Source organism: Brassica rapa, chromosome A09 (assembly GCF_000309985.2).
Source record: "Brassica rapa cultivar Chiifu-401-42 chromosome A09, CAAS_Brap_v3.01, whole genome shotgun sequence".
Classification (NCBI taxonomy): domain Eukaryota; kingdom Viridiplantae; phylum Streptophyta; class Magnoliopsida; order Brassicales; family Brassicaceae; genus Brassica; species Brassica rapa.
The window spans coordinates 36248155-36270744 of NC_024803.2; the positions used below are offsets into that span (position 1 = coordinate 36248155).

General features: G+C 33.5%; 3 protein-coding genes across 4 annotated transcripts; all 3 read right to left on the minus strand.

Annotated features, from left to right (window-relative positions):
- Positions 1–239: 239 nt before the first annotated feature.
- LOC103841656 (probable galactinol--sucrose galactosyltransferase 2) lies at positions 240–5086 on the minus strand. 2 transcript variants are annotated; one of them, XM_009118205.3, is made up of 13 exons: positions 4848–5086; positions 4027–4232; positions 3698–3936; positions 3526–3616; positions 3385–3433; positions 3198–3289; positions 3022–3129; positions 2603–2725; positions 1955–2507; positions 1658–1725; positions 1200–1552; positions 1021–1109; positions 240–791 (listed from the first exon to the last, which is right to left on the minus strand). In XM_009118205.3, exons 2-13 carry the CDS (start codon positions 4215–4217, stop codon positions 453–455), a joined length of 2295 nt encoding a protein of 764 aa, XP_009116453.1. In that variant the 5' UTR covers positions 4218–4232; positions 4848–5086; the 3' UTR covers positions 240–452. The 2 variants fall into 2 exon arrangements, with proteins under 2 accessions (XP_009116453.1, XP_009116454.1); XM_009118206.3 differs by having other exon boundaries at positions 453–791; positions 4027–4242; positions 4848–5064.
- An 8512-nt stretch (positions 5087–13598) lies between these two features.
- Positions 13599–17339, minus strand: LOC103841658 (calcium-dependent protein kinase 32). Its single transcript, XM_009118207.3, has 7 exons — positions 16101–17339; positions 15519–15642; positions 15280–15423; positions 15044–15196; positions 14515–14798; positions 14194–14421; positions 13599–14093 (listed from the first exon to the last, which is right to left on the minus strand). The coding sequence occupies exons 1-7, from the start codon at positions 16635–16637 to the stop codon at positions 13938–13940; spliced, it is 1626 nt and encodes a 541-aa protein (XP_009116455.1). The 5' UTR covers positions 16638–17339; the 3' UTR covers positions 13599–13937.
- A 683-nt stretch (positions 17340–18022) lies between these two features.
- On the minus strand, positions 18023–20133 carry LOC103841659 (remorin 4.1). The gene is made up of 2 exons (XM_009118208.3): positions 19220–20133; positions 18023–18583 (listed from the first exon to the last, which is right to left on the minus strand). The coding sequence occupies exons 1-2, from the start codon at positions 19898–19900 to the stop codon at positions 18383–18385; spliced, it is 882 nt and encodes a 293-aa protein (XP_009116456.1). The 5' UTR covers positions 19901–20133; the 3' UTR covers positions 18023–18382.
- Between the last annotated feature and the right edge of the window lie 2457 nt (positions 20134–22590).

Here is a 22590-nt window from a genome sequence, read left to right on the forward strand (position 1 = left end):
CATTTGTAAACATGCTTTAGACCTTATTTTATGTCTTTCACAAATGAGGTTTTGTTTACCGACTGAATTTGTCTATGAATATAGATGTATAAATAATTAAATATGGTGCAGTAAATCGTCATCGATATTTAGTATGTATTGCACTATATACGTAACATGCATATCATTTATTGTGAATAGCTATGTTTACCGAACATAGATGAGTTCATGAATTTTTACGAGATGAATGATGTAACGAATGCACCAACAATTCTAAAATTAATTATTCGTGACCATTTTATTTTGAAACAAAAGAACGACAGAGACATAACGAGATTACATTTATTACAAGCGAAAATACTACTAGTCTACTACTACAAAACATCTATAACAACAATACAACATGTTGAATAGCAAAATGGCAGTAAAAAGAATAATAAGCCGAGCCACCAAGTAAACCAAGCTTCTCTCGCTTACACAAGAATCTCAACACGCCATCTGAACATTTCCTCCCTCGTCACAGGTAGGTTCAACGTCACAAGCCCAACCTCTGCGTCGTGGTTGAATTCAGTCTCGGTACCATCAACAGCGCATCTCAGTGGACGCTGAGAAGAGTAAGCCCCAAAACGACCACAACCTCTAACACCTAGAGATATCAGAGCTGTTGGAGAACGGTTTTCGCTGACCACTGAAGAAGAGACCTCAGGTTTATCGTCTGTCACGGTATTGATCTCCATGGACTGGATAGCTCCACTTGAGTTGAACATGTCTAGGAGTCCAATAGGTGCGAAAGAGATGTTTGCAGTGATTTCCTGTTTTGACCAAATTTAATGCATGTTAACAATCAAAGTCTATAGTAATACACTCAGGGACGGATCTGAGATTTAACAGGCCATTAGTATTTTAGGTTAATTTTAAATTAAAATTTGATTAAATAAAATTTGACAATTTAGAGACTACACAACTTATGTAGAATAGAATGTTTCATTCTGTTGTATCCAAAACCGGCCAAAAATATACTTTGAAAAGTAGTATATTTACCTTTAGAGGAGAGATGTGGAAGAGTTCATATTCAAGAACTTTGAGGGTGAGTGGGATTGATGCACCCTTTGGTAGTCTAACCAGCTCCCCTGTGAATCAAAACCACCAAGCTCATGTTTATAAGCATTGATCTGTAATGTTCAAGCTTTTGTTTTGTCTGTGGAAACCTTTTTTTTTACCTGATTTGTAAGCGTAGACTATTGAATCTCCACTCCAGTCTTCACCAGCCACTTCAGAGATGAGATCAGCATCTTCCGCACGGACCAAACCCGTGAGTGTACCAGGAGAAGTATCATGAATCCTGTTCTTCTTCGTGTCCTTGCACCAACCAGCACCTTGACAGTTGAATACACCAACTATACCAGTAAACTTATTCATGTTCCAGATCTTGAGCAAGCTGGTTCCATCTCTAGCTGGATCAGCGAATAGGCAGTCACGTGTAGGTCTACCCGGAAGCCGAGCACGAAGAACTGAGCCATCAGGAAGAACCAGCTTCCTCAATAGATCAAAGTTGTGGTTGCCTGGCTTATCACTGCTCATATAATCAGACAGAACACATCTCAAAGTTAAAACCTCGAATCAAACATAACCTAATCAGAACAAGTACTAAAATAAAAGATGAGAGAAAGGCGTTTACCTGACATAGATTGCACATCCACCTACTGCACGAGCTGCAGCATGGTACTCTGCGGTTGGGTGTAAACTCTGATAACAACAAAACATTAATTGTAAGCATTTTTTTCAATACTAGGAAGTTTAGGACCGAAGCTCGTAATCCCCTAAGCCCGAAACCACATCATGTAATATTAGTTGAAACCACATCACATCATGTAATATTAGTTTCGTTCCGAAACCACACTATGCAACATTAAGTATAACCATTTGCATGAACTATTATGTTTTCTAAAGACAGAAAGCAATTTTCTTTACTTACATGGAACATGTCCCAGTCAGGTTGCATGAACTCGCCAAGGAAAAGAGTATTGTAAGCAACCGATGCTATATGTATAGTGTGAGAAGCAGGATCTCTCGGATAGTAATCATCAGATGCCCTAACAATAGCAGTCTGTTTCGCGCTGTATAGCCCATCCGTGTTGTGACACATGCAAGAAATGCACCCATTATCTTTAAAGTTCCTAGCAATGGAAGCTTCTAACGCCTGGTGGTAGCTGCGAGTGAGAGAGACTCTCCCACCAAGACCAGCACCGAGAGTTTCGATGATGTTCTGCACATCAACTTTGACTCCATCTATACCACACGAAGCTAGGTAGGAGTGCAGCTCGTTGTAGAAGTTGAACACTTTCTTGGGGTTGACAAGACCGAGACCGTGAACAGCGAGGCTGTCCATGACTATATCTGGTTGGTTCCCTAAGACACCTGGGGACTGGACTGGGTATGCTAATGCACTGTCGTAGTGTTCCATACCGGAAGCAGCGGGTTTCACTCCGCCCCAGTAGCCAGCTAAAGCGTGCCACGCATAAACTTGCCTGTTTAATTAAGGAGTCAAAAGCCTTATATAAGTATGCAGATCTTATTGTTACATATGAAAATCAAAGTGTTAGAAATTAGATAGAGGACATACTTCACATTATGACGCTGCTTAGCATTGTCAACGACACTCTTAAGCCCTGATACTTGTGTGTCCTTAGGATCACTTTTCTGAAACTTTGCGTTCTCCTTTATACCAACAAGCCTAGTAGCAAACCTGTGTAACAAGGCAGAAACACTTAGTGTTAACCACACCCAAGATACAATTGATTTTTTTTTTATATCTTTTAAGTTTATATTAGTTATTTGGTTTTTAGATTTAATTACAGAATTATTTTGATGAATTATACAAAACAGATATACAAAAAAATAGACAAACTTGTGGATTTGAACTAATAGTATTACTTGATTTAAGAGATTTAGACCCCACTAAAGATGTTTCAGACAATCATGGCTTCATAACATACTTAAGATGCTCATCTACATAAACACAAAAAGAGCAAGAGAACTTACTGTGCTCCTTCCTGGACAACGCAGTTTGAATCTTTCTCTTTGTTTTCTATCTGTTGCCAACCGTCATCTATGATCAGAAACCTAGGTGGAGTTCCACCTTCTGAAAGACTGCAATAAACAAAAATCCATCAGAGACCCAATCAACATTAACAATAAGTGGCTCTGCTTTTCCATACCTTCTAAGGCCCTCATCAACGCCCTCGGCAGTCACGTCTGTGTAGAACGCGTCCCATGTACACCACCCAAACCAGTCTACGAAAGAAGGCAGCTGAAACAACAGAGATGACGAACATGAGAAAATCATATCCAAATCAAAGTGAGCTCTTTCTCTATGACAAGAAGAACCATATAATGTTTACTAACCTTCTTCTTCTCACGGTGATGAAACGTCTGCATGTGTCTCTCTGCAGCCCTGAGACATAACAAGAAGATTACCATATCTTAGCACACGCACACATTAACTCTAAATAAATCATAACACTTAGGTTTATTCTCCAAACATACTTTACGGATTGAGTGATAACTTCAAAGGGATTGGTTCCAGCATGAACATAAACAAGATGTGTTCCTTGGCTAGTTTCCACCGCCTTATCACCTGCCAAAACAAAACATCAGTTTCTCAGCTCTGGAACTATCCACTATCTATGTAACAACTGTGAAACTAGCTGTGACTTACCACTCTCAAGACAAATCTCAATCTCGTTCTTCTCATTTCCTTGCAAAACAGCTCTGAACTGGCCTTCAAGTAGAGGGAGGAAGACGGTATAAACAGTGGGAGCATCATCTCCGTTAACCTCATCTTTACTCTCAAGTAACATGAACTGCGTCTCCAAAGGAATGTCTTTTCCACAGGTTCCCATTCTCTGAGTCATCCACCATAGTTTAAACCGGAAACAGCACATAAACCGAAGACCCCTGCAAAGATTCCACAAACCATAAGCTTAAAGAAGACACTAACTGCTTCAGTTACAGATAGAAAACCAAAAAAAAAGTTTGGTAACTTACTCCAAGACACCGATGGGGAACACATGGAGACTCTTGCTCTGTTCAAATGTTGCGCCTATAAAAGCTCCGGAATCTGATCCGGCACCGGTGACCGGAGTGAGGATAATGTTGTCGGGGATTTTGGTGAGGATAGTCTTCCCTTGGACAACAAGGTTGTCGTTTTGGACAGAGATGTTTGAAGTGATCGTCATCGTCTCAGGACCAAACTGTTTCAAACAACCACAACATAGAAAAACCAACATAAGGAAACGTTCCTTGGACCAGTACTCTCCAGTCTTATACAAAAACAATAAAACAGGATTTTTCAGGATATAAATAGTAAGTCTTCCAAAAATCGGTCTAAATAGCCTAGGCAAGACTTATTTGCCTACACAGAATTTTTATTAAAATAATAAAAAATCGCTCAAAATGAAATTCTATTAGCATAATTAACCGGTGTTAAAAAACATTAAAGCGTATTAAGAGCCTTGTGAACTCCTGAGAACTAGATTTAAACCACCGCCTATCAGACACCCAACACTAACTCCCCCGGAACACAGCTTAAGCTCAAAAAATCAATCTAAGCGTCTGCCTAATCAATAATCTCATATAAAGCGAATACATAAAACATTGCAAGTAGCTACTAAGTTTCGGTCTCGTTCAAAATCATGCTCTGAGATTTGTGTTGTATTATTTAATTCAGAACAAAATCTGATTTAAGTAAGGTTTCCCAAAATAGATTTATGAAACTAAGATTCAGATCTCTCATTTAAGTTTCTTCTGGAACCACTATTCAAAACCTAAGCCTTAGGGAGCAACATACGATCAAATGAAATACTTACAGGATTGCTTCTCGTTCGTATCGAACTGAAGGATACAAAAAAAAGGCAAGAGATAAACTCAGCCCTATGCAGAAGCAAAAATGTCGCTGACAAGGAGATTAAGTAATAACACGGAGTCGCCGCCACAGAAGTGGTGGCTCCGTCAAATGAATGGATAGAGAGATACGAAGCTGGTTTACAAGAATCGAAAACGTTTTTTTGCTTTGTTGATGAATGAATGAAAGTGGTGGCGGAGAACACACGGTTTATATATGTGGGAAGAGCCGTCAGGATGTCGCCACGTGTCATGTTACTTTTCCTGTGGGTATAGATAAATTGCCTAGAAAAATCATGATATTTTCTTATTGCTGAATCAGAGACAACTCATTTTAAAAATATTTAAATTGTTATTACTTACTGCGCTATTTAAAACCTATTTTTACTATATATTTTTAACAGGAAAAGTTTGGGTTCGCCCTAATCTCTACTTAATTCCATGATCAACCATTGCTAATACTTTATGACATCGTATAAAACATCTGTATCAGCAAGAATTGAACTAGGGATATTTTTTTTTTGTTAAAGGGTTTAAACAAACATTCTATGTTAATATGTTGTTGAACTAGGGATATAAGTCATATAACAACCCAATTATTTGTGCTAAACCACTGATTTAATACACCGGTAGATAACATTTTCTTTTAAATTTTTAAGATAATTTTTATAAATTAGCAGCGCAAAAGTACCTAATTATTTCCTGCTTATCTCTAAGCTGAACAAAACAAAATAATATTCATAAAAATGAAAATAATTGTATTTTGATATAATTAAAATAAAAGCTCATTACAATTTTACGAATTTTCAAACTATATAAATAGAAAATAATTTTGCTAGACGTCAGTTAAGATGAAAATGTGAAATGTTGAAAATCATGGTTGTCATAGCTGTGTAAAAGAATCATATTAAATATCGAATCAAATCTTATTACGAAACTATAAATAGTAACTAATCGTTCACTCGCACATAATCATATAACGATGCCCAAATGTACAAGAAATCGTGTAACGTTGTTCTATACGCGTCTTTTAAAATATTTTTTACTACTTGAATCGCGTGTCTTATGGGAATGCCAGTAATATACATACATATATAATCACCGGTTCGTCTATAAGTAGATCTTTAATTAATATTTTCGATATTTTACACTCGTATGCGATGACATATTTTTGCAATATTACTGATCAGTTTGAAAATCTTATGGACTAAGTCACGTCACGAGTCTGGTTCAGTGGTTTTATACCACATGGGCGGCAGTCAGGTCAGGTGGGCAGTCAGGTCAGGTGTCTCGAGTTCACAAATTCCAATCTTTAATATAATTTATCCTGACAATATCTTTTTTTACTTAAAATTTTATTTTCTGTTGTTCAAAAAAATATGTAAGATATTTTCTATCGAAAATGCTACAAACATATCGTTCTTTCCTATCCAAACATCTATCTATATATGTCTTAAAAATATAAATTCAGTTGGTTGACAAAAAAAAAAGATATATATTCAGTTAAATTAATTTTCTCTTTTATTTTAGATATATGAAAATTATGATTCTTAAAATACATGTTCCTAGTAAAATTTATAAAAATGTATCGTTTAGTCTGTAGATATAATTTTAATAGAATCTCTTCGGCGTGGCTTTGGTCTGAAAACTATGGCAATACTTCAAAAATATTCAAAATAAATTACTTCTACCGTTACATGTATAAAATATTTTCAACAAAACGACGACCAACACCGCCCAAGTCTATCAATTTCCGATCAAAAACACATGTTAATATGTTAATTATACAAAGTCGTTTTATTTCGATAATTGAGAAGATAATACAAGTGGTTTATTTTGACTCATTTACGGAGCACATCTAACAACGTCACTGAGATACGGACCGTAGCTCGTACCCACTTGATTTCACAATCCTTATCCACTTACCCGGAACTACGTGTGTATGTGTGGTCAACACTTGACGACTCGTTTTGAACCGAGTTTGTTCACTTGACTGCTCTTTTGTACGAACAGACACAAATGTTTCTTATGGATAATACAGGGAACGACAACCCGATATATGATAATAATAATAACGCTTACGATATTATATCGTTGAAGAGTATGATATGTTTACGTCGTACCCTGGGGTTGACAGTGCCGTGCCTACCATTTGAGGAGCCTAAGGCAAGAATAACTCTTTACAAAAAATCAAAATAAAATAATTATAGAAAGGTTAAAATGTTAGCAGTAAAAAATTCATTTTCTATAATTATTTTCTGATATTTGGTGTTTAAAATACTATTATAAGTATTAATTATCATATTTGTTTTATACTGAACTTTCAGATTTTAAGTATATTTTGTAAATTTCTCAATCCTACTGTAACTCATATAAATCATATAATTATATTTATAAAAATATGAACTAAATTTTAAATTAATGAATTAAGAACAAAATGCAGAAAATCATAAGAGTGCATACAACAAAATCGATAAATGAAATCTAAGATATTTTTTTTTGTAAAGGTTGTAAAGAAACATATATTTATATGGAATATATACATGAACATAATCATTTCTAACAATATTTCATAAAATTTGTAGTTATGCATTCCATAAAAACCTAAGTGAATGTATATTTAATAAAAATGGAGCCCTAAATTTTAAATGAAAAATGAGAATCCAAGGCAATTGCCTTTTTTCAACAAGGGTGAGTACGGCTCTGGGAGTTGAACAAAAAAAAAGGTATGATATGTTTACGTAGTTCCATGATCGGTCATCGGTGGTATGGATACATAAGCATTCGTTAATTGCTTAGGTCAAATTTTGAATCAAGTGACTGATGCCAATAAATATCGACAGGTATATAGTTATGAGGTTTTATTACTACAGTTCGTGTTATTCTAGACTATATTTCCAAAAGCCTTTCTTATTAAATCAACCATAAGGTCTATGTCCGTGACCCACGGTATCAAATTTTCACTTTATAGTTTATTATTAACTAGGATAAGCGGTTATAAATTTATATAAAATTTATCTTTAACATGGTGCAAATAAATCTGAACAGTCGTTGATCTTCATAGGACAGTTCAGATAATGCAGTTAGGTGTAGGTCTTAAAGAAAGAAAGAAAATATTAAATATATACTTTAATTAATTTTATGATTAGTTTAATGAAAAATATAATATATACTTAATTGGACCAACATATTTTTTAAAGATTCTGAATTTCATTCTGGTGATTACGTATAGTTACACTTAAAAGTTATAATATTTCCAATTAATATATAAGGGATAACGAAAACAATACAATTGATACTGTGAGTCACGAATATCTGCCCACGGTCCACATAGTTGTGGTGTAATGATAGACGAGATCTAAACATGTGCTACAACATATTTCTTTGAGATTTGAGTTTTTTCTCGAAACAAAACCATAATTATGTGGAAAACTAGATTTAAAAACTTTGGTCTAGGTATATGCGTCTGCGCGAGTATTGGTTCTTACGTTTTTATACATTGATATTTGTTTTTTATAATTATTGTTATATATTTTGGATATGACTCCACATAACTAAATGTATTAAAAAAAAATACGGACCGAATCTGGTAATAAAATTTTTTTGGTAAAAATATTCAAACCTATTTCAGATACATTGGTTATTTGGATATTTTTTGTTTCTATTTATCAGAACCGGATTCATCCAGATTCGATAGACTCGATTCGAAATCCATCCAAAAATTTATAATATTCGAGTGAGGTTTATTTTCAAAATTCAAAAAAAAAACTGATACCCAAAAATAATAATCCGTACCTAAATAAGTACCCGAATGTAGTAGTTAAGAATAGTAAAAAATATAATAAAACACTTTAAAATAAGGTAATTTATTTTGTTATACATGTTGTCGAATTATTTTAAAAATACAAAAAATGAATTGGTTAGAATATGTTAGAAAACGAAAAATGAAAATGAAAATTATAAGAAAATATTTAAATTTAGTAAAATATTGTTTTGTACTTTGGCTTTAATAAGATAGCTATTATGTTTATTGAATGTTATTTTGAACCAATGAATTAGGAAAGGTTGAGATTTTATAGTTAAATATCAAATATTGTGTTTATTGTTTATTATTTAGTGGTTGTGATTTGATTTGATTGTTAGATTATTTTACTATATGAATTGAAGTATTCATTAAGTTAATATATAACCTTACGTTTGTTTGGTGTAGGTAAAATCAGCTAAAGGGTAAGGATTTACGTATAATAAGTTTTTCTCTTTCTATAGATGAATTTGAAGAGAAATGTAGAGGGGGAGGGAGGGAAGTTATAGTATATATACCTTATTCTTGAGATAACTTTGTTAGATCTATTTATTTAAAGAAATTATTTAATATTTGAAAAAGACAATCACTATTTAAACATAGGTTAATTTAATTTTTCAGTGGCATTAGACTGTAAATATTGTGTAAATTTAAGGGCAAAATTTAAATTGTACTTCAGTTTTAATAGATTAGATTGTGTAATAATCAATCCAGTTATTTATGATATTAGTCAGTAAGTATTTTAAGCTTGCGCCTGTATTTATTTTTTAAATAAAAATTTACTATTTCCTCTGTTTTATTTTAATTGTCACTAGATTTTGACCCGCACATTCATGCGGATATTTTTCATGTTATGAATGTATACTTTGATTTATTATAAACATTTTAAGTGTATAATTTTAATTTTAGTGTTATATATTGTGAATATAAACCTATTATTTTAGTAAATTGTATACATGGTAGCATCCATCATATTATTTTAGTAAATTTTATTGATATAGAATATTTTTTGGATGTTATGATATTAAGTTTTTTTTGTTATTAAATTAAGACTTCAAAATATTAGATTACTTTAATTTTTATAACATAGTTTGTTTTTCCGTGTTACATTTCAAGAAGTTATTCTTTATTATCTATGATTATACTTTTTGAAAAATTTAAAACATTATCACTTTAAGTTTGCATACTTATTTTTTAAATTTTATATTTTGTCAAAATTGTTTGGAAAATTACACAAATATATTTGAGGTGAGAGATTATATGATTTTTGAAATTGTTTTGTTACTAAATTAATACATTATTTTATATAAATAATTTTAATTTCGGTAAGATTTTTATACATCTCTCAGAATATGTTTATAATTAATATAAATATTAAATTTATAATTAAAATTTGATTTGTCATTAATATTTTGAATGAATAATTAAAATTTCATAGTTTTCTAATAACATATTTTTAGTTATAAACTATTATATTTTTGTAGACTATTATTTTTAAACAATATATTTTTGAGAGTTTCAAAATAAAAGAATAAAATAATATGTAGTTGTAGATATAAAAGTTTAACCAATGTTAATGAATTTATGTTTATAAATTTATTTTTATAAAAAATATAATATAGTTTACGAATTTTAACACATTTTGATGATGAGTGATAATTTATTTAAATGAAACTATTTTAAAAAATAAAATAGATAATTTTACCCATATTTGATTCATATAGTACTTCTATTTTAATATAATACATAATATAATTAAAAAATATATAAAATAGTATAGAAATTTATTTTCTTGTTTTATAATAAATTTTTTAATTAACATTGAATTATAAAGTTATATTAGTATTTACGAAATTAATTAAGCGTTATTTTATAAAAATACTTAGAAGGTTGGTAGGATTTTGTTAGATTCTTTCTCAACAGAATTTTCTATATTTAAAAATAATTTTATATTTATATTTGTTTTATTATTAATGTAAATAATAAAATATGTAAACTTTTTAGATGGTCCTAGTATGACTTCTTAACAGTAGATAAAAAATAGGACCCTGTTTTAATAGATTAAATTTTAGGGTTATGCACATATATTAAGAAAACATATGATTTTATATTTTTACAAAATAAAAATACAATTACCTATACACCTAACCATATTTCAACCAATAGACAAATAAAATGAAAAGAATTTGTTAATAAATTTTGTGTTGAAACTCTAAAACGCCGATTATTTTGAAACAAATTTTTTTCACTACAACGATAATTAAATCGAAACGAATGAAGTATTTAGCACTAAGTACATTTACTCTAGAACTGATTGGATTAAAAAAACATTTGCCTACGTAAAATTTGTTACTCTCTCTGTTCTTAAATATAAGATGTTTAGGGAAAAAATACACATATTAAGAAAATTATTTTTTTTGTCTAGAAAGTATCATTAAAACTATAAAATAATTGTATTCAACCAATTAGAAAATAGATTATTAAATATGATTGGTTACACAAATTTTAACAAAGTAAAAATTATCTAGAAAATTGAAAACATCTTATATATTGGAACATCAATTTTTTTTTGGAACATCCTATATTTAGGAACAAAAAGAATATATTGAAGAGTCGATTTTTATCATTAAACCTTGGCATGGGACTTATTATCCGAGATCCGGATTCGATCTGAGATCTGCTCCGGATCCGCTCCGAAAATAGGATATTCGGGGTGTCCGGATCCGAATCCGGATAGTAAAATCTTGGATCCTTCCAAACCGAATCCAAATCCGGATATCTTAATTTTTAGGTCGGGATATCCGGATCCGGATTCGTATTTTTAAAACACATTAAATTTTTGAATTTCATTAATATTTATACATGAATTAATATTTTAATATTATATTTTAGTTTTTACAATATTATAGACATATATAAATATATTTATAAATATTTAATTTATGTATTATATTAAAAAAATTAGTACTTTTAAAAAAAATATTATTTTTAATTATTTTTACAGATCCTGATCCGGATATCCGTAGGTAATAGAATATCGGGACGGATATCCGAATCCGGATATCCGGAAACCACGAATCCGGATCCAGGTACCCTGAATTTTCCGGATGTCTGAATCCGACCCAAGCCTATTAATTAATTTAAACCTACCTTCTTCTTTTTTGAGCAACTCATTAAACCTACCTAAATACAAAAACATAAGCGAGTAAATTAAATCACAATCAAGTAGGAGTGGTATTTATAATGTTCATTCATTCCTAATAATTGCATTAAATTCGAATTAAGATATACTTTCCCCCAAAAACAACAAAAAGAAAATACACGAGTCGATAATGTATTGTAGCTTTTTTGTTTTTGTAAGCAAACGGCGCAAGTAGGTCCCAGGCACGTAAGCTCGAGTTCATCAAATGGGGAAAGATCTAATCCCATCGCATTGATCAGTTCAACATGTCATTGTCTAGATCCCTTTCACTTTCGACTTTTCATCATTGTGATACGATTATTAATTTTGTTGGCTGCATGTATATAATTTATATACGTATCATTACTTTAATGTTTAACTCTGTAATCATGATTAGTATCCTTCCACAGCTTATTGTTATCTTACTACAAGGTCCACATCAGACATGTGTATCGTTCGAATACCGCTCATCCTCACACCTTTTGCATGATTGATTGTTTTAATAATTTGTAACAAATTGGTAAAAAAACAAAATGGCCACGCAAGTCTCCCGTGTCGATAAGACTACTACGACGTGGATGATTTGTTCTTTTTCTTCAGACGACGTGAACTTTTATTAGACGTTTTAACTAAGAAGCGATGATGCGAGTTTAATTGCCTTTTTGTTTATATTTTTGTGATTGTGAAGGAGTGAAGGACAACACACACAAGCGATGGTACTTCTGAATGCTATAAACAACACATTGGGATGGCGGTGAGATTTTCAATGATTCATAAAAATATGTAGAAAAAAGCTGAAAAGGAGAAAGAGATATTTTCTCAAAATGATTTTTTAGAACTTAATTTTCTAAATACCCATTATACAAGTGTTTTTTTTACTAAGGGCTTAACTCTTTTGAAAATAATCAAACTTAATTATATTGGGTTTCTTAACCAATGGAACTGCTTTTACGTTTATGATAAAACAAGAAGGTACTTTTTTACTCAGGTATTCATCAAAACATGATTGGTGTTTATATGCAGGATGACGATAATATCGACGACGTAGTAATAGTATGTTAGATTAGATTGTCGATAAGCCAACGACATTATTGTGCAGTGCCGCTCCCAAAGGTTGAAATTAAATGGCTTTTTATATAATACAAAAGTGTTTAAAATATTGAGTGTGTTTAAAATAGTTAAGTATGTTGGAGAAGAAAAGGATCGAAACAAGAGTCAAACTTGTTAACTATTTGATAAATTCATAAAACTAACATTATATATGAGTAATATGGCCTTAGAATTGGCTATATATATCTTGTGGCTTGAAGCAAGTGTTATACTAGCCTTATTGCAGAGATGAACGTGTTACTGTGTGTTGATACTGATTTTTGTGAACTAATGATAATTCCGTAAATGGTATGGTCTTTTATATTTAGTTTCTTTAAAAAGGATTACACACATTTTTAACAGATTCTGACAAAAAACGACACAAAGTTGATCTTAAAAAAGAAAATGCGCATGATTTGCTCTGCTCTCTTTCTTTTCATTTTCTTCCACAAAAAATAATAATAATCAGACTTTCGATTTTTTATTCGAATTTTCTCATCCTGTCGGTTGTGACATAAACTCTCATTGTCAAAATTTTACCAAGTCATATGCTTTATGTGTCTGAACATACTTATATAAGAATCTGCTTAAGAGTATAAATGATAAAAGGCTCTCTACATCTTCTGGATTCGCAAAAAAAAAAAAGAAGAAAAACAAATTCAGTTTCGCATATAATTCTTGAATTGCTATAGAAATTACAGATTATCACAAGAAAAACTGATGATCTTCTTTGATCTTCTTTAACCCCATACAATTATACAAAATATCTACAGAGGCCACACTACTCTATAGCTCTCTTTGATTCATGCATGCACGCTTTGCTTTTCAGCCAGAATAAAAACACAATTCGTTATACTATTGGATGCCTAATATACTTAAAATCGTAGTGTAACTAAAAACCCAAAAAAATATAAAGAAATGAAGAAATATTTGCATCACTTTGATCCAATCTTCCAATGATGATTGTCACATATTCACACTCTCTCATATTGCCTCGCTATTGACATGCAACGATGCATCCTGCATCAGTTTTTGACTGATACTATTAAACCGTTCCCTTGAGTACTGCCTAGAAGCTTTTCTCCAATCTGTTCCTGTTTTCATCATTGTCGCAAATTCTTCATAACTTATTCTTCCATCCTACAAAAAGAAGAGGTTGATCATGTTTAGTTATTCTTCCATTATAGTTTTTTTTTTGTTTCTCGGGCTTTAGGAGACTATAAAGATGAGGCTAACCAACCTTATCGGTATCAACATCGCGGATAATGGCTTCAACAACCTCTTCACTTGTACCAACTTCATCAGATAAAGCTTCCCTTAACTCTTCTATTTCAATATACCCGTTGTTGTCTTGATCAAAGAATGCAAACGCTTTCTTGAGATGCTCGCCATTGCCCATTTTCCTTAGATGCACTGATATGGCAATGAACTCGTCACAGTCCAAGTATCCATCTTTATCAATATCTCCCTACAAAAAAGGAAAACACTCCAAGCTCAGTGCACTGCGTATATAACTTCAAAGCCTACATAGTAAAGTAATGATAATAAAAAAAAAACTTACAGCGTCCATAAGAATCTGTAAATCATCTTGAGGAACAGCATGGCCAAGTTTTTGCAACCCTATTTTTAGCTCGTCAATGTTTATCTTCCCTCTTTGGTTGGTGTCCATGATTTGGAACCCTTCTCTTATACCAGAAGCTTCTTCATCTGATAAATGCTCAGCAATAACCCTGAGTGCTCGTTTCTTGAGCTTGTTCATGACTGTGAACTGCTTCAGCCTTGCCCTTACTGTTTCACCTAATGACACATTGGGAGCTGTCTTTGCATTTTGTAACCACGGATGATCTGCGCAAAACGAAGAAAGACTAGTTAATACTCTTTTATCTTTCTCAGATTCCATATGACAACTATGGCCGGTTCTGAGCATAGTCTAGTGAAACATTGGCCATGGTCTCCAAAATTTTAAGAGAAAAAAAATATATATATATAGACAACATAAGCATCATTAGATAAATGTTTATGGCCTCTAAAATCTCAATGCTGGTCGTAAGGACAACATAAGCATCACTAGAAACCATAAAACTATATACCTAGCACTTGCTGAGCTGTGAGACGACGTTTTTGGTCAGGATCAAGCATTTTCCTGATAAGGTCTTTTGCGTTTTCAGAAACCTTAGGCCATGGATCCCTTCTGAAGTTCAGTTGAGATCGAATAATTGCTAGTGCAACTCCTTGTTCAGTTTCTGAAAATGTTTATAAACAAACTTGATTACTCTTATGATCCTTAAAGTCACATTTTTACTAGAAGATGTGAATATAGACTAACCTGCCCAGAAAGGAGGGACACCACAGAGGAGTATGTAAAGAATAACACCTGCACTCCAAATGTCAACCTCTGGCCCATAGTTTCGTTTTAGCACCTCAGGAGCCATGTAGTACGGACTCCCAACGATCTCGTTGAACCTCTCGCCTGCAATAGAAAGACAATGGTGTGAGTTTAAGATTGTTGCTATACATCAAAGGAGTAGTAAAAAGAAAGCAAAAAAGAAAAACAGAACACAATACCTGGTTTAAAGAAAACAGAGAGACCAAAATCAATGGCCTTAAGAGGTGCAGTCTCCTTCTTGTTTGCAAATAAGAAGTTCTCAGGTTTCAGGTCCCTGTGCATTACCCCATGTTTATGACACACCTGCAGTGATCACATGGAAACCCATTAATCTCACATTTTTGAAAAGAATAATCCAAATACACACATAAAATCGTCTCCCAGGCAGCAAACAACCAATGCCGGTCCTGGGATGACGATACAAAACATTCGTCTTGTCCCAAAGTTTAAGTAGTTTGTATGTATAGACAGTTCGGCCCCAAACTAATTAAGAATATTGATCATTTAGCATTAGTTCGTAACTATTTCAATTCCATAAATCGCCCTGCGAACAATTAGTACCCTTCAAGCAATGCTACCATTAACATTGCAATAATGTCCTAACACTAGAACCAGTGAAAATGGCAGCACGTGAGAGCTCAAACTATATACCAATCACACGCAATCATGGCCGCTTCTAGACTTCAAATCCAATAACATATAGTCATTTCGATTCTGCAAACATATCAAGAGAAAGATAAAAAGGCTAAATCGTGACGAACCTGAACAACTTCCATGATGGTCTTAGTGACAACAGCAGCAGCTCTCTCAGTGTAATGCCCTCTCGCCACAATCCTATCAAACAACTCCCCACCTTCACAAAGCTCCATAACCAAATGAACAGCAATCTCATCCTCATAAGTCTCCTTCAAAGTAACAACATTGGGATGCTCAGGCATATGCCTCATGATCTCAACTTCTCTCCTAACATCCTCTATATCCACAGCCGTCCTCAGCTTCTTCTTCAGAATCGACTTACACGCGAAGACCTCTTCGGTCTCTTTGTCGGTGCATAGGTACGTGACACCGAACTCTCCACGGCCTAGCTCTCTCCCCAGCTTGTATTTCTGCGAGATCTCGCGTCCTGTTGGATCCGTTAGCACGATAAGCTTGAGAGGTTTTACCTTTACTCCTCCGTTGTTATTGCCGTGGTGGAGACCGTAGTCGATGGAGAAAGGGTTTTGCTTCTTCCTTCCTTTTGTAGGCTTGTTGTTATCGTTATTGGCTAACGATCCCGCAGACCCGCAACAATTACCCATGGCTTCAACAATGACGGATCAAGTCAAACCCGGTTGTAGCTCGAGAGATCGAGGGAACTTAATTGGGTATAGATTCACGAGGTGATTCCAAGATAATGGGGAAGATCAAAGGATGGTTACTTGGAATGAAAATACGTGGATGAGACGGATATATATGTGGGAATGGAGGGAGGAGAAGATCATAAACGCGTGAAAATCAAAGAAGATGGATCGAATCAACGTCAAAATATTTTTCTTGTTTTTATGTTTTGTCTGAAAATCATGAAAATAATTTACAGACATGATGGAAGGAAAGTCAACAGAATCTTCCTCCCTATTCTACAGAATCTTCCTCCCTATTCTGTCTTGATTTTTTTTTTTATATTTTATATATTTTCTGTATTTTGTTTTTCCTTTTTTCAAATTTCTTTCTTTCTGTTGAAAAAAATGATAAATCTTTTTTATTTCTTTCTGTGTTTTTTTAAAAAAATTTCTTTACTTATAAAAGTTATTAACTTCAAGAATGTGTTTCCACTTTCCAATAATGTGAAATCGAAATCACTGGTAAATATAAAACTCTTAACAGAGAAAAATAAATAAAAACGCGAGTCTGTATCACGTTTTAGCTGAACTGAGGAAGGTAATAATAATTGTAAATAATAATAGCCGTCTTCTTTATTTCTTTTTGTTCTCTTTTATTATTTTTTCTATTGTTACGGTCAAACTAGGCGATTTGACTCTTTCGTCGGACCCAAGTCACGCAACTAACAATAATTTATTATTGCCATCCTTACTAACAGCATAACTGAAAATATGCCAAATCAAATATATTACTAGAATTTTATTTTTGGTTTTTTCAACTGTGGACATTCTTGATTATTGATATGAGAATTTGCTATTTTTCTTAGAAGAAGCAAAAGCTATAGAAAGGTGTTAGTACGGGAAACTTCCTTACAAGTTAAGACTATATTACGAAAATACTATTAAAAAGCAAAGTCAGTGGAGTATGAAACGAGAAAGCGAGAGGACGAGACTTTGTCAAAATGTGTTTAGATTTATTTGAGATCCAAAGATCAATGATAGTGATGAACCTTACTTAATCCTTTCATATTCACACGAGTGTTTCTGTTAATCCTAGTTTCTTACCAAGATAATGATTTCTTTAATTTGTTTACTTACATAGTTACATTAACACAAAAAGGTCAATTATCATTAAAAATATATTAGGCAATCAACTTAAGAGATTTATCTTTGTTTTCTAGAAAACCTTCCATCATTATTTCATTGCTAAAGACTTTTGCATGTTGCCCATCAAAGCTCTCTCTGACCCAAAAACATTGAAAGGCTTTCTAGACCCATTAATGAATTATGGTAGAAGACCAGATGAGCAAGAAACACAAATGAGAACTCTGAAAAGAGATCATTTAGTTCACATTTCACATTTCGCACTATTACATTTCAACTTTCATAAAATATAATAGGATAGGCATGAAAAGTGTAAAAGAATAATCATCCTAGTCTAGTTACAATTTATTCAAACCAGGCATCTCAGAGTTTGATAAAATTCCCCCAACTCCTAGTGCTCTAGTTTTGGAATGACAAAACGATACATGTAAGCTAATAACCTTATGTGGAAAACATACAATAGATATTACATTCTATTTATAGACATTGATTCCCAGTATAATATGGTACGTTTGTAGCATATATATATTATTATACACAAGAAAAAGAAATACTTGGAGATGGAATGAAACGTCGCTTAGCTAGGAGATAGAGAAAAATGAACGTTTGGCCGGAGGTCGTCCCACGGCTCTCATAAGATTAGAGACTTCAAGAACCCTAGCAACCTCCGTACCTCTTTTTGCTTCCGCCGTCGCTCTCCTCTCCTCCGCCTTCCTCTGAGCTTTGGCCACTTTGTTCTGTGTTTTCTCCATCGCCTTTGCTCTCCTTTCTTCCAACTTCCTCTGCATCCGATCATCATCAACATTACAACATATATATTGTCATTAAACGCTTTAAAACACTTTTCTAAGGGCATCTCCAACCACTAACACCATTTTAATGTCAAAATCACATTATTTTATATAATTTCAACACTAAAACCAAGGTCTTCTCCAACCATAACACTAAACTTCACACTAAAACTATTTTACAATATTATATATATTAAGTTTTTTATTTATGATTTATTTAATTGTATGTTTTAGTAATAAAATAAGTAAATAGTGTTTTAGTGGGATAAATAGTGTTTTAGTGTGGTGAATAGTGTCACACCAAATTTGGTGTCAAATTTTAGTGTTCCACTAAAATGGTGTGATTTTTACAGTTCCATTGAAGAAAATTTGGTGCAAAAATCACACTAAAATAGTGTTTTGCAGTTCCATTGAAGATGGCCTAATATATGTGTGACAAACATTCATAAAAATAATATATATAAGTTTAAAACCTTACTCCTTTGAAATATATTTTAACGTAAACACGGGGTTACAAGACTATAATCTATATAATCTCAAAATAATATGTTAAGAGATCATTATTAACTAGTGTTGTATATAAATTTAACTTAACTAGTTAACTAATGCGATCTACTATAAACTAACCTCGATTTTCTTCATCCAAGAGTTAGCTTTATGGACCTGCTCATTTAACCAACCGTTAATAAAAGCCTCTTGTCTCTTAAACCTATTATTAATCTTAGCCAGCTTCGCCGTCTGCCACGCCGTTATCTTTGCTTCCACCTCGTCCCTCTTCACCCTCTGCACCGAGGCAGCCGTCACCATCCGATTCTGACCACTTGAGGGAGTCGTAGTCACAATATTCTCCGAACCGGCCCGGTTATCATAACCGTCCGGTACGATCGCCCACGGGTTTGTATCTTCTTCAGGCACCTGATGATGCTGATCACCACCACCACCGTCTTCATCTTCACTGATCCTAGTCAGCTCGTTTATGACGTCACGATGACTTATGGATTGGTTGTTCCCGTTGTTGTTGTTGTTGTTGTCCATGGAAGAGCCTGCGATGACTAGAGCGTTGAACTCTCTGCTCACCGTGGTGAAGTTCTCTCCGGCAGAAGAAGCTCCGTCGCTAAAGTTCACAGACCTCGTCGGAGACAAGTGTCCTCCTCTTTGCTGTGGACGTGGAAGCTCGGTGGTCGTCATAGCGTGAATATCTCTCACGACGGTCTCAGACGGTGGAGTCTCGTCCCGGCTATCGGAAGCATCGGTACTCGTGGTGGTGATCTCTGTTGATGAGCTCTCTTGACTGTACAAAGTCAACATCAGAGTTGTGGCTAGCTAGTAGTATACTGGACTGTGTGATTAGAAGCTGAGCTCTTGATGATACTAATTAGACGATGAAAGAAGGACACCAAGGCAAGGAAGAATAAATAATCAATGATTATGGCTTAATCATTTTGTGTAACGAATTGTTTAGATGAGAGGTGAAATATTAACAAGTGTAAGAGTCTATTCCATGAAAGCTACGTTCGTCCAGTAAATAAGCGACTACATTAATATTTTTCAAAGACGTGTTCTCTTAGATATTTTAGCAAGAGATTGATTAACTAATTAAATTCGGTGGAAAATTAATTGATTTAAATTAAGCCTAATTTTACACACTTTTAACCTAATTCGGTTCAATATTTTTTATTTATTCAAGAGCATCTTCAGAAATCTTTGAAATTAAAGGGGACTTTAATCAGTGGGTTGTCTTTTATTTATAAGAATAATTTTATGAAACTTTCACATTGCAATAGATCAATTTCTCTTGATTTTTTCTTTTGAAATGGAAAAAAGGAAATGGGAAAAAAGAATTATCTTAGTGCAAGGAGTGTCGGCAATACGGGACCTACCACGAAAATGGGATAATGCTTGTGGACCAAGCTACAAGTAACACGTGTCTCTCGGTAATAAAAGTTACGTACGTGTCATTAAATGAGTGGTAGCGTGTCCCCGCCAAAATAAGATGCCCACGTCAGCTTTTGAATGTGCTCGAAGATCCCAGTAGGAAAATGGCACGTATCAAATGTCAATTTATATCATATCTACCCTTGTTATTTTTTACTCAATTATACTAGTTTCTTATAATATCTCATACATTTGACCCACATGATTAGTATTTTATATAAATAGTATCACTTTGTCAAAAGTTTTAGAGTAACATTGCTAGTTTGCTTTGCTGCTCAAATAGTTAAAGACGAGTAAAATCAAGAAAGATATAGAAACTTGGACTGATACATATCTCGAGAAGAAAAAAGTTTTGAAACGATGCAGATTTAATCGTGGCATGGAAGAAAGGGTTTATAAAATATATATCTATCACAGGTGTCTACAAACTAGAGAGTTTGGTATTCAGAAAAAAATGTGGTTTGAAGTAAAGTATGTTGCCGAGTTACTCGGCACGGTATGCATTGATTCACCGAATCAAGCACCGATTATAGTTTGTGTGGAAAGGAAGAAATAAACTCGAGAAAAAAATATAAAACTTGTTGCGATTTGTAAAACAATTGGGTCAAGCTGGGCTACAAATCATCGCATTTTCAGCAGAGCCCAATCAACTAACCCATTTTGATTGATGTCAGATTACAGCTTACGGCACGAATCATCATCATGGGATAGAAAATCTTTGTGATTTTTTCTTTGGGGGTGGGGGTTGACATATCATATAATGAAATTGACGGATACCAATAGAAAATAGGATAGTTAAAAACTTGTCAACGTCACAAAAAAAAAAATCAATTGCTTGAATGCAACGTTGGAAACACGTTAGTGTGTAGCATCCATAAGGAGACCAGGTCGTAGTCCACGACGTTGTCTCTTCTAATTCTAATAGTATTAGTGTCACACATCATCTTTTTGTTTTCCAAACTGAAAATGGTTTCTAGATCGCTTTGGTCTAAGAAAAAATTACTTTGTCTTCTTCCGAGTTCCATCTCCTAGAATCTCATTCGTATTACTCAACTGAATTTTTGTGATCCAAAATAGTTTTGTTCCTAAGCAATATCTCTAACACATTTCTTTTTTTTTTATAACCGTGGGGACTCGGCGATGACTGAGGTCAACCGACTAATTCCACGAAACCTACAGCACTCCACAAATTTTAGCCATTCAAAGCAGTTCGGGTAGCCAACGGGAATCGAACCAAAATTTCTCCGTATTATGTTTATTTTCTCTCAAGCGCTACTGGATTACTACCGTTGGTTAATACATGTTTTTTTCTTGTAGCCTTTTTTTTTCGACAGATGACCAACATTCTCTATATGTTCTTGGAGATTGATATTACTCTAGTTGTCGTTCAAAAACAAAGATATTATTCTAATTAATCCATTTGAATTTTGGTGCCCCAAGACTTCGACTACGTGTTATCCAGATTTGGCAGTTTGGTTTGTTCCAATTGTGTGAGTTTCCACATGGTCCATCTGTTTGGCAGAGAGTTCGAGCTCTGGTTAGGTGAGAACTATGGCTACTACAAGGAACGTTCCAGTTTATGAGATGCCAAGCGCAAGATACTAAATGTACTTTTTTAGATTAAGAAATCGTATTTTAGTCGACTAGTATTTAGTTTAAAAAAAAAAAAAAGATTGGTTCAACTATTGTGGTTAAATAGTTATAGCCCGAAAAATTTGCAGCTCTTTTGAGTTTGAGTCTGTCTGACCAAACTTGATGACACGCAATATATCCAAAGGGTTTCACACGTCTTACCGATATATAGATTCTAGAAATGTTTAATTATTGATCATGGATAATATTATTTGCGCAAATGGTCATATTGGACTATTCTATACAAGGTACTGGAATAACGAAAAAGAGAAATGTTCCAAGGTACAAGAAAAAGAAGGACGAGGACAAAACTATGTATTGATGTCCTTGTCCATTTTTCACTATTCAGAATTGGAGGACTGATGGTTTGGTCAAAATCATTTTCATGTTATTCAAACTTTGAATTTTTGGGGACACCTCTCATGTTTATA

What these genes read in the sequence shown, in the direction of transcription:
- LOC103841656 (XM_009118205.3), bottom strand. Translation starts at nt 4,217, where the DNA reads ATGACGATCACTTCAAACATCTCTGTCCAAAACGACAACCTTGTTGTC. An exon ending in TGAGATTTGTCTTGAGAGTG is followed by an intron (nt 3,617 to 3,697) that starts GTAAGTCACAGC and finishes TTGTTTTGGCAG; the next exon opens with GTGATAAGGCGGTGGAAACT. An exon ending in TCCACATCTCTCCTCTAAAG is followed by an intron (nt 792 to 1,020) that starts GTAAATATACTA and finishes TGGTCAAAACAG; the next exon opens with GAAATCACTGCAAACATCTC.
- LOC103841658 (XM_009118207.3), bottom strand. Translation starts at nt 16,637, where the DNA reads ATGGGTAATTGTTGCGGGTCTGCGGGATCGTTAGCCAATAACGATAAC. An exon ending in TGTCCCTCCTTTCTGGGCAG is followed by an intron (nt 15,197 to 15,279) that starts GTTAGTCTATAT and finishes AAACATTTTCAG; the next exon opens with AAACTGAACAAGGAGTTGCA. An exon ending in GCGATGTTGATACCGATAAG is followed by an intron (nt 14,094 to 14,193) that starts GTTGGTTAGCCT and finishes TTCTTTTTGTAG; the next exon opens with GATGGAAGAATAAGTTATGA.
- LOC103841659 (XM_009118208.3), bottom strand. Translation starts at nt 19,900, where the DNA reads ATGTTGACTTTGTACAGTCAAGAGAGCTCATCAACAGAGATCACCACC. An exon ending in CTTGGATGAAGAAAATCGAG is followed by an intron (nt 18,584 to 19,219) that starts GTTAGTTTATAG and finishes GATCGGATGCAG; the next exon opens with AGGAAGTTGGAAGAAAGGAG.